Source organism: Pogona vitticeps, chromosome 3 (assembly GCF_051106095.1).
Source record: "Pogona vitticeps strain Pit_001003342236 chromosome 3, PviZW2.1, whole genome shotgun sequence".
NCBI lineage: Eukaryota > Metazoa > Chordata > Lepidosauria > Squamata > Agamidae > Pogona > Pogona vitticeps.
The window spans coordinates 26,665,453-26,676,584 of NC_135785.1; the positions used below are offsets into that span (position 1 = coordinate 26,665,453).

General features: G+C 37.2%; 1 protein-coding gene across 1 annotated transcript in view; it reads left to right on the forward strand.

The window, feature by feature from the left end:
- DHX36 (DEAH-box helicase 36) overlaps positions 1-10,975 on the forward strand; it is a 43,538-nt gene extending 32,563 nt beyond the window's left edge. The window contains exons 20-25 of the mRNA XM_020781931.3: positions 684-767; positions 875-974; positions 1,062-1,152; positions 4,577-4,697; positions 5,595-5,747; positions 7,612-10,975. Of these exons, the coding sequence (XP_020637590.3) occupies positions 684-767; positions 875-974; positions 1,062-1,152; positions 4,577-4,697; positions 5,595-5,747; positions 7,612-7,797 (735 nt within the window). The 3' untranslated portion in view covers positions 7,798-10,975. The remainder of the gene's footprint in view (positions 1-683; positions 768-874; positions 975-1,061; positions 1,153-4,576; positions 4,698-5,594; positions 5,748-7,611) is intronic.
- Positions 10,976-11,132: the final 157 nt, after the last annotated feature.

Consider the following 11,132-nt stretch of genomic DNA (forward strand, 5'->3'; position numbering starts at 1 on the left):
CTGCTCGTGTTCAGCTGCACATGGTTTTACTAGTGATGATTTTTACGCAGTCTTTACAAGTTTATCATTGGATCTCTCTCTCTCTCTCTCTCTCTCTCTTAAAGGAAGAGAATTGTGATTTTTTTAAAAAATGCTCTAAAGTAAATATGCAGAAGTAGCAATGGTTAATATAAGATAATTGGCAAAATGTCAGACACCCAGCAAGGCATGTCACTTTCAATTAACTGCATATTCTGTGTTTTCATTTAGGGGGAAAGGGAATCTGGCCAGTATAGGGATTTTGTTTGGGTCCTGTGTCTTCTTCAGCTTAAATTTTATAAAGTATCTCTTATTTTGCATCAAAACTGTGTATGGGTATATAACCCCAGAGCTTATTGTCTCACATGTAGTGGAATAAGGAAAGGAGATAGAGTTCCCCAACTTTTGTGTTGTTGAATTTATTTTAATCTGGATTAGCTAACAAAAATGTGTTGCTTTGTTGGCGAGAATTACTCTGTGTAGCAAGATATATTTTTTAAATGCTTCACTGTAATTTACATGTTTCACTTGTTAAGTATGTTGTGTATAGTTCTAGTTACAATTGGTGTCTGGCATTTGATTTAGTTTTTTAAAAGATCAGTATCAGTACTTGTTTCCCTTTGAGAAATTTGACACAATTGGTAGTAAACATTTTCTCTCTTCAGGGGTGGGAAGAAGCTCGGAGGCGTGGTTTCAGGTGTGAGAAAGATTATTGTTGGGAATATTTCCTTTCTTCAAATACTCTGCAGGTAACAGATTTGTTTTGTTTCTTAGAAGGAAAAAGGTGATTAAAAAAACACACCATTTTTAGCACACCTGTAAGACGTTATTGGTGATTTTTCTGGTGTTCTTTTAGATGCTGAGTAACATGAAAGGGCAGTTTGCTGAACATCTCCTTGCAGCTGGTTTTGTGAATAGTAGAAGCCCCAAAGACCCCAAATCCAACATTAATTCAGGTAAATTCTGAATAGAAACAGTCTAGCACGTATGCTTTTATTTTACCTGTTATGGATTCCGTTTGACTAGGCTGTCTTTTCTTCCAGACAATGAGAAATTACTCAAAGCCGTTATCTGTGCTGGCTTATATCCAAAGGTGGCAAAAATCCGAGCAAACTTCAGCAAAAAAAGAAAAATGTAAGATTTTAAATGTCTACTTTCAGACTCTTTGTATGCAGGTATAAAGGGAGTTTAATAAGACATACTGTATAAGCCAGAATCCATAAAAAGTACAGGAAAGGGTACTTAGTATATTATTTATTGATCATCATTATATGCCTATTTTAAGTTCCACTGCCTCTTGAGATTTGATGAGTGCATAATGCCTGAAATATTTAGAATCCTACAATAACAGACTTGGAAGGGGTGTATAAGGCCATCGAATCCAACCCCCTGCTCAATGTAGGAGTCCGCATTTGTTTATAAAACAGAAATATTTCAGCACAATTGTGAAATATTTGTAAGGCACAAAGAAAGACTGCTAGCCAACCATAGTTTGAATCATCAGCAGTCCATGTTGCCAAGCATGGTTCTACAATATGTTCATGTTCTGTGGTTATTTGGATGCTTCACAGGGCTCATATTCATGAAAATGAAAACACTGTACAGTGGTGCCTCGTTTAACGGGTTCCCCGTTTAACGACGAATCCGCATAGCGACGATTTTTTGTGATTGTTTTTGCGATCACATTGTGATGTTTTTAATGAGAAAATATCGCTTTGCGATGATCGGTAAGTTGTTTCGCTTACCGATGTTCGCATACCGATGATTTCCCAACAACTGATCGGCAGTTCCAAAATGGCCACCCGCTGTGTTTTCGCCCAGATTCCTCGCTTACCGGGCAGCTAAAATGGCAGCCGTATGCAGGATTTTCGCTTAAAGGTGAGTTTTTTGCCCATAGGAACACATAAAACGGGTTTTAATGCAATCCTATGGGCTTTTTCTTCGCATAACAACGAATCCGTATAGCAACGATTTTTGCTGCACGGATTATCGTCGCTATGTGGGGCACCACTGTATTAATTTATATTTAATCTTACATACATTCCCTTTCCTTGTAAACATATTCCAGGTGAAAGAATTTGGGGTGATTTACCATGAAGTTTAGGAAAATGCTGTAATAAGTAGTTTTCCAACCAGACAGTGAAAATCTGGATAATATATAAACTAGTTTTAATGTTCATACATTTTTTACAAGTGTGTTAATATACACAGTTTCTGGCTGATTAAATCCATATTGTGTGTATGCTTCAGATGTTAACAACACTTCCGTGTTCTAAGTTTCCCTGTTCTCACCTTGGTCTTTAACACGTCCATTGTCTTCATACTTTTTGCTTGAGATCTTTCCAAGAGCATATTGTCTGCTGTAACAATTGTATCTATAAATGGATCTGTTGAAATTAAAACAAGCATAAGACTACAGTTCCTTTATAATCTCAACACTAGTGAGATAAATTACTCCTCAAAAACAAAAGAACACAAGTCTTCACACTACAATAAGGCATTTTACGTATCTGGTTTCCTGTGTATTTCAGGGTTTAGGTCAGTTCTCAAATGTTGTATCCTTCAAACTCCAGAACCCCCAGCTGGTGGCCAGTTGCTTGGTGTTCTGGGAGCTGTCATTCAAGTGACATCCAGGGATCCATGTTTGTGAAGCATTACGTTAGATGATTATTAGTGGATCAGGCCCTCAACACCCAAAGCAAAATATTTTAGTTACTTATTGGCAAAAGACCGCAAATATTAGGGACAGATTTACTGTATTTCAGTATGAACCTCTGTGGATCAAAATCCACTTCTTCAGGCAGTCTGGAGAAGTGCAGAAAATATTTTGCTTCCTTCTCCTTCCATTGTCCCCTTTCGTTTTGCCAAATACTGAAACAGACTAACATTGCCTTTGCTCAGGAAATTCTCATTACTCTTATTAACTTGGATCCATTGCTGTTCTGGGTGGAGTTGATACACACCCCAGAAAATATTTTCAGCATCACTACAAATTGAGATAATGTCCTCTAGCTCAGTCATTTTCAATGACCCCCTGTGGTGCCCCGGCACGGATTGGAAACAATTTCTCACACACTACCTTATAAGGTTCATTATGCTACTTATGCGATCCTGATTAAGCCTCAATTTCTTTCATACTGTGTTTATGGCTTTCGCCAAGAATGGGTTGAGAATTGTTGCTCTAGAATAGCTTTTGAGAAAAGAGAATCTATTTTTGGTATGAATTGCTTTCAGTTATTTCATAGTTGTTTGAACAAGTGTCTATATTGCTGCCTTGAAAACTACCCAAAAACTTTCTCTTTGGCTAGAGAGTATAAAGCACTAGTAGGAGGATCCCTTCTTTGCCTGAAGCTTCCCACAGAGTTCATTTCATTCCTGTCTGTCAAATATACTCTTCATGCTTTTCCTGATTCTTCAGCTTCCAATTAGTAAAGAAACTTAAATTTTAGTATTTTTAGAAATGAGAAATTAGATTAAATGATGGATTTAAAAGCTTCTGAATAAAACCCACTATTTTTAAAGAAATAAGCCAATATTCTTCAGTAACCATTTTGATGCTACTATTGTCCAAAAAAAATGTGTGTTTAGAGTGTTTCAAATGAAACTGCAGTCCTATTGGAGTTGACCAAAATTCAGTAATATAATTTTGCCACTAGATGGGGCAACAGATAACACTTCCATTGCTTTGCTGCACACAGTTTAAAGATGTATTTATTTGGTCAAGTCTAGCAGAAATGCATTAAATATATTTTTTCTTGATGTGCTGGAAATGAATAATGATAGGAAATTGCTTTTATCATGTCTGAGTGCTTGTTTTCTTGCTTGAAAAAACATCGGATTTCAAAAAAACAATATGAAATAGAATGACCCTTAAGTTAAGGAACAGAGGATAATGGTGTGATTTTCTGTGCCTCCACTGTTGGGATTACTTTTATACATGTGTGTTTTGTCACCTTCCTTTAGAGCACAGAGTAGAACAGAACATGTAGGAGAGTTCAGCATGTCATTTCGCACTATACCTTTTCAGGAATCTGTTTCATGGCTTTTTATTTTGAAATGGGAATTTTGAAAGAAGACAGATGCTTAAAATTCCACATCTGTTTGCTTTCACTTCTTGCTGGACTATCTTGTTGTAATGTCTAATGCACAGTTTGGGTATTGACCGCAGTCATATATAATGGTTTGGGTCCCTATTTGATCTTCTGTAAACAGAAAGGGGCCCCTTTTCTTGTGAAGGGAGCCCAGATCCAGCAAAGGCTTTCCACTGGAAGAGGAGGACAGGGTGATAGTAGTCTCCCTTCTCCCTGGATCCAAGAGTGCCACCTCCCATGCTGTTCCCAAGGAATCCCCACCCTCCAGAAGGGCATGGGCCATTCTTGTGCAGGATGTAGAGGGAACAAGGAATCTGAAAACATCCCTTCAGTGAGCATCAGTTGGACATCAGTGACTGAAAATCTGGGTCTAACCCAGGACAAGACTTTTGTCTAAGGATACTTGTCTGAAATCCTTCAATTTTGTGCCTGCTGTTGATTTGCATCTGCTTTGTTTATGCTTTAAGGGTTAAGGTTTCCACTAAAACGGATGGAACAGTTAACATTCATCCTAAATCTGTGAATGTTGAGGAGACAGAGTTCCACTACAACTGGCTTGTTTATCATCTGAAAATGCGGACAAGCAGCGTAAGTGATCCTTTCTTTACACTTTTCGTATCTCAATGTCTTTAATCCTTTTATCACAATCTGTTGAAGGGACTCCATCCTTACTGTGTTTAAAGATTCCATTTTGGTGTAATAACCTCACTTAACTTTCATTGTCAGAGAGTGTGAAACATTTTCTGTGGCATGTAGTAATTACAATCTGCGCATAAATCCAGACTGATACATGTTAATATGTATGGCTCACTTAATCCTTCATTGTTACCCTTCAGCACTGTCTGTTCCTTTTATTCTTTAAGAGTTGACTGTTCTTTAGATTCTCATACACTCTGTTTTCTTCTTTGATTTTGTGCTTTTCATTCCACCTACGAAATGGAAGGGAGCAGTGTAGATTTTCTTACTGGTATAATTTTTTTTACAAGCCTCCCAGTATCTTAGACTTTACATGTAGTTTATTAATCCTTGGATGGTTTTCTCATTTACTAGAAGCATTTTTTTTCAGCACTTGTCTTGATATAAACCATATGTTATTGTGTTGAAAACAGGGCTAGGTTACTCCAGGATTTTGTTTATTCATCTCTGACACAGTTCCATCCATTTTAGATTAATGAATTTTAGTTGAAACAGGCCAGATTCATAACTGAGAGGTTGAAGTTGCCTTGTTTCAAGCCGACCGTAGTTAAAATAATGCCAACTTTGTTGGATCAAATGATATAACAAACTGCAGACAAAAGTGCAAGAAAGATCTTCCACATCCTCTTTGGTGGCCACTCTAAGAGGAGGAAAGGCATGCTGCTGTAATGGCTGAACCCTCCTGCAGACCTTTACTATAGTTCAGAGTCTAATTCTGTTAATGCAGCCAAGTGCCTTCTGCTCCTCTCTTCTGATTGTATTCTATGCTGAATACTATCCTTGTTACAGATATACTTGTATGATTGCACCGAAGTCTCTCCGTACTGTCTTTTGTTCTTTGGAGGGGATATTTCTATCCAAAAGGATAAAGATCAGGATACAATTGCTGTGGATGAATGGATTGTATTTCAGTCTCCAGCAAGAATAGCCCAGCTAGTGAAGGTGAGTGTGCTACCTGTTTTCTTTTCAGTTTAGCTTCTCAAGAAAAGAAAACCGAGTACAGTAATTGAAACAGTTCAATAAATGCACTATGAAAGCATCTTTTCTATAGAGTAACATTTGCCCTGCTTGAGATATTTCTAAAATGCATAGATATTTTCAGGCATAAGTCTGGTTCAGGAGTTTTATTGTTGGAGGGACAATTCAGCCCTTAATTAATTTCAAAGTTCACTCTTATTTCCTAAGTAATGGTGTGGATGTGAAAGTAATGAAAAAGGATATAAGCCCTCTTAAGGCGTTATAATGCCAAGTTTCCTGAAAGTGTTGCTAAGGAATAACCTGAAAAATATGGATTTTGCTTGCATATAGAGCCTACATATGAGTACCAACCTCTCCCTTTCAGACTTCTCAGTCATTAATTAAGACAATGAAGGAGCGTGTGGGAGGCCTTAAGTTTTCCCTTATAATCATATTCATGAAACCAGATATTCTATCACCTGAAGAGGTCTATTCTTATTTCTATAAAACATTTTCTTTGTTCATGTGGTTAAAATATAGTTGCAAGGAAGATTTACTTTCAGATAAATGTGGTGCAATCCACTTCACTTATACCCCTAATACTATTAACAGACTTTGTTCTGAATCTGGCATCTCAACAGGCTATAACAGGTGGTTTGGGAAGAAAATAATATTTAAAATGTCTGGTTTATTTATCAGATTCTAAATGCCTTATTGTCTAAAGTCACATGCTTTCTTTTCCTAAAACACTGCTGTCCTTTATCTGAAATCTCTCATTTTAGTATATTCTTGATTTGTTTACACCTCCCCCATGAATTATTTTGCAATCCAGAATATAGATACTGCAGATACTGACCAAAATGAATTTTCTGCCCAGTTACTGCCTTTTAAAGAGATATGATCCAAAAACCTAAGCCAGAATTCACTTCTGGATTTTGCTATGTCTAATTGAAACAGTTAGTCCCTCTCCTTCTGCAACACCCTAAAAATTTGCTCTGGGTGGCTGGGAGATCTCCTGGAAAAATCACTTTGGAATAGGTTTTTGCTGCCACAGAGGTCTGCAATGGAGAGAATACCTTGATTTTACTGGTGCAGGATATGGATGTAGGCCTTACAATCTTGGTTTTCAAGGAACTGGTTAATTATTTTAGTTTGAACATTTGATCCTTTTAATACATTGAATGCTTGGGAAATATTTGGTCTGGATACTTGGCTTACTTTCAGAGTCATGGAGTACAGTGTTTTATTCAGTTCTTGAATAAATTGCAACAGATAAAGCTGTTCCTAAAACAAGTTGAATTTACTTTGACATAAAATGACATACTTAATTCAGTTTTCAAAATATCTGATATCCCCTGTTATTGGGACATAGAAATTTAGAAGTAGGACATTGGCCAGAACTCTGTTGCTTACTCCTGCTTAGTTTGCTGTAAGTGCAATAGTATAAATCAGTGGTTCTTAACCTTGGGTTACTCAGCTGTTTTTGAACTGCAACTCCCAGAAACCCCAGCCAGCACAGCTGGTGGTGAAGGCTTCTGGGAGTTGCAGTCCAAAAACACCTGAGTAACCCAAGGTTAAGAACCACTAGTATAAATGTCAGCAGTGAAATACTTCCGTTTGAGTCAGTGCTTGTTTTTCTTGGAACAAAGCAGTTGCATGACTTGGCAAATGACAAGAAAAGCAGTATTGACTTCTTAACCAGCAGCATTTGGTTGCTGAAATTTATACCATTGGGATTTACTAGGTCATAAGTATGTGTAGTAGGATTCTGAACACTTTCCAAGTAGAATATCTGTCAAAACTTTTAAGCATTTAGTTTCCCCCCTAGCTAACATCCTTTTATCCACAGGATTTGAGAAAAGAATTAGATGACCTTCTGCAAGAGAAAATAGAAAAACCCCAGCCTGTGGACTGGAACGATGCTAAATCAAGGGAAACTGCAGTGCTGACTGCCATTATAGACTTAATCACAACACAGGAGAGTGAAACTACCAGAAATTTTGCCCCTCGTTTCCAAAATGAACACTGCAGTTAACACTGTTCCACCGCTGCTGAAGAGCTGACAACTCTACCAGATTTTCTTTATTGCTACTTGGGCATCTTGGAGTTTTGTTTTTAATTCCAGTAGTAGGTTCTAATGCCTTCATGTGTATGGCATGCAGTGTATAGACCAGTGGTTCCTTTAGTTGCCAGTGCTGCGTAGTCTGTTGTATTACATGTCCGTGAGTGTTATATCTCTATGCTGCTTCTTGAGAACTGTAACCTTGTAAGGTAAAAGCTTGATGAAACTGAAAATGAACTTGACAGTTTTTTTACATTGTGCTGTTTATATTGTTTGGCAAGTGTCTATGAAACTTTGAAAAATGAAGAGTACTAATATTACAGAAAAAAATCCCTTTACAGCCATAAGCTTTGTACTGTATTTACATCCTGTTTTGAACTTTGGGAAAGTTTACTTGAGAATGGAGGTGCATGCTGCTGGGAGCTGAAGAGTTATTTGGAACAACCAAAATCTATTCCCCAGAGGGAGCTGCTATGTCAATGTTTTATTTTACATAATATGATAGAAAGAAGATTCATGAGGATGTATCATTCCATGTATGGATAAATATGTGCAGTATAATCCAGCTGAGCGTCACATGGTAGTATAAGCATATTATTACTAGTTTTATTTACATGCCACATTTCTCCTAACAAGGGACCCAAGCCAGCTCACTTCAAAATTCACACAATTAAAAACACAATAAGTTAAATATTAAAAGACGAATTAAACACTGTGTGATTTAAAATAAAATTAAAAGATTAAAACAAGAAAAAGATTTAAATTATCTGCTAAAATAGGGTTCAGGGATTCAGTTATAATTGTTAAAAACATATGTTGATCCAACAGCCAGGGCTTGTCTCTGTATAGCTGTATATAGTTTCAACCCATGCCATTGAGTGCAGCCTTTTATTAGGGCTGCAGAATACAAATTTTAAAATTCTTTAAAACCCAGGGTAATTGTGTACCTGGGTAGTGGCTTGAGTTTGACTTTGATAATGCAAAAGCAGTTTTTAAAACATATTCAGTATTTCCAGGAATTTTAATCCCTGCACTTTTTCCAAGTGCTTACACACTAGTTGTTCTCTCATACACAGTATTTTTGCCAAGAATGTTGTATATTATAACTGTAGAGAATAAATAGGGGATTGCTGTGCTAAATCAATTGAAAAGCAAAATTTGCCTGATCATTCAATACTCTGGTGTCAAGTATTTTTACTGCATGGCTGTATAAAATCCCAGACATACAGAACTGGTAGCTTCAGCTTGGCAAGTTACTGGCCCATTCCATAAACCACATGGGGAGAAATAATTGTGATGTATCACCTCTGATCCTGAGGCCTGCAACTGCTGTTTCAGCTTGCCTTTTTGAAAATGAACAGCTGTGAATAAGCTGTGTACCCCACATTTTCTTACTTTTATCTTCCATATATTGAATGGTAAACTCTTTCAGTGTTAGTCACTAGTGTCCTGTGTTCACGATTTTTCCTGAAATAGAAGAATGTCCATATTCCCTTCCTTAGCTTCTATTTTTTGTTTCTTAATCACTTGGTGTGATTTTTTTGGGAAATGAATAACATTGTATATAAATTAGATAGGAACTAGTATGATTCCCCCCCACAGCCATGCACACACTTGGGGGTGGCACAAATTTATTTTAATTTTAATGGGCTTTAGGTTTTGAAAAACAGCAACTTATCCAAATCAATGGGACGTGGTAAATCAACAGTGTTGATTCAGGGGTTCTACCCTAGCCGGAACCAGGAATTTTTTTTTACTCCTCAGTTGCAAGGCTGAGTTTGCATTTTTACATCACAGTGTCTATAAGGTATATTGTATGTGATGTGCTGGTAGAAATTAACCTCTGGTTGAAATGGGTGTGGTTTCTCAAGAGTGAAAGTTTGCATAAATTGTTTTTTAACACTAGTTATGTATATTAATAAGTGGCTGAAATCCAGCACTGTAACTTACGCTGTGTAAAGCTGAGCAGCTTCTTGGAAAGTAACAATTCCCTCTCACAACTAAAGTTCTTGAATTATTCTGGTGGCCAATAATATCTGTAGATCCTTTTCATATATGCTATCAAGACATTCAATCTGGTTTTTCCTACCTAGATGTAGAGCTTTACATTTCCCGTTAAATTTATTTTTATCTTTTAGTGTTCTACTCTGTTATAATCATCTTGAATCTTAATTCTGTCTCTTTGGGATGAGTGACAAGGAACACAAGAAGCTGCCTGTTAACTTGGCAATATTTTGTCATTGAAATATGCTGCTGTACTTACTCTGATGTAAATAATCAACAGGATTCTAGCCATTTTCTTGATGTGGAAATTATCTACAGTGGTGCCTCGCAAAATGATTGCTTCGCATGACGATGAATTCGCTTTACGATGACATTTTTGGAGCGATCTTGCGCTTCGTTTAAAGATGTTTCCTATGGGCGATATTCGCTTTACGATGTTAGGGACTTTGCCTCGCAAGTCGGTTAAATTTTAGGTCCCTGTTGTTTGCTTTGCGATGTTTTTGACAGCTTGGTCTTGCTTCACTATACAAGTATTTTAATGGTCTCTGTTTCGTTAGACAGCTGTCTTCGCTTGGAAACCGTGTTTTGCTTAACGATGTTTCCTATGGCAATTTTCGCTTTACGATGACAATCTGTTCCCATTGGAACGGATTATCAGGTTTTCAATGCATTTCAATGGGAAAACATGTTTCGCAAGATGTTTTCACTTAACAGCGATTTTCGCAGAACGAATTAATATCGTCTTGCAAGGCTCCACTGTATTTACTTGAAAGCATCAAAAGCTGTTGTTGGAGTTCATGCAGTATCTTCCTAGAGATGAAGCAGTGAAATGTTTTAACACTCAGTTTCTTTACATTAAATACTCTACAGTGGTACCTCGACTTAGGAACTTAATTGCTTCCGGAACTTTGGTAGCAACTTGAAATGGTTGTAAGTTGAAGCACCATTTCCCATAGGAATGCATTGAAATGCAATTAATCTGTTCCGGCCTAAGGAAAAAAAATCACTAAAACAAAAACAAACACTGCAAGACCCATCAGAAATGTGATGAATCCGTTCTGGCTGAAGGGGAAAAAAACCAGAAAAGCAAACAAACACTGCAAGATCCATCAGAAACATGATTGATCTGTTCTGGCAAACGGGGGGGGGGGGGGGAAACCAAAAAGAAAACAAACCCTGCACAACCCATCGGAAATACAAAAAAGAAAACCAAAAAGCAAACAGAGTGCAAGACCCATTGGAAATGCAAACAACAACAAAACAAACCCTGCGGGACTCATCGGAAATGGGAAAAAAACACCAAA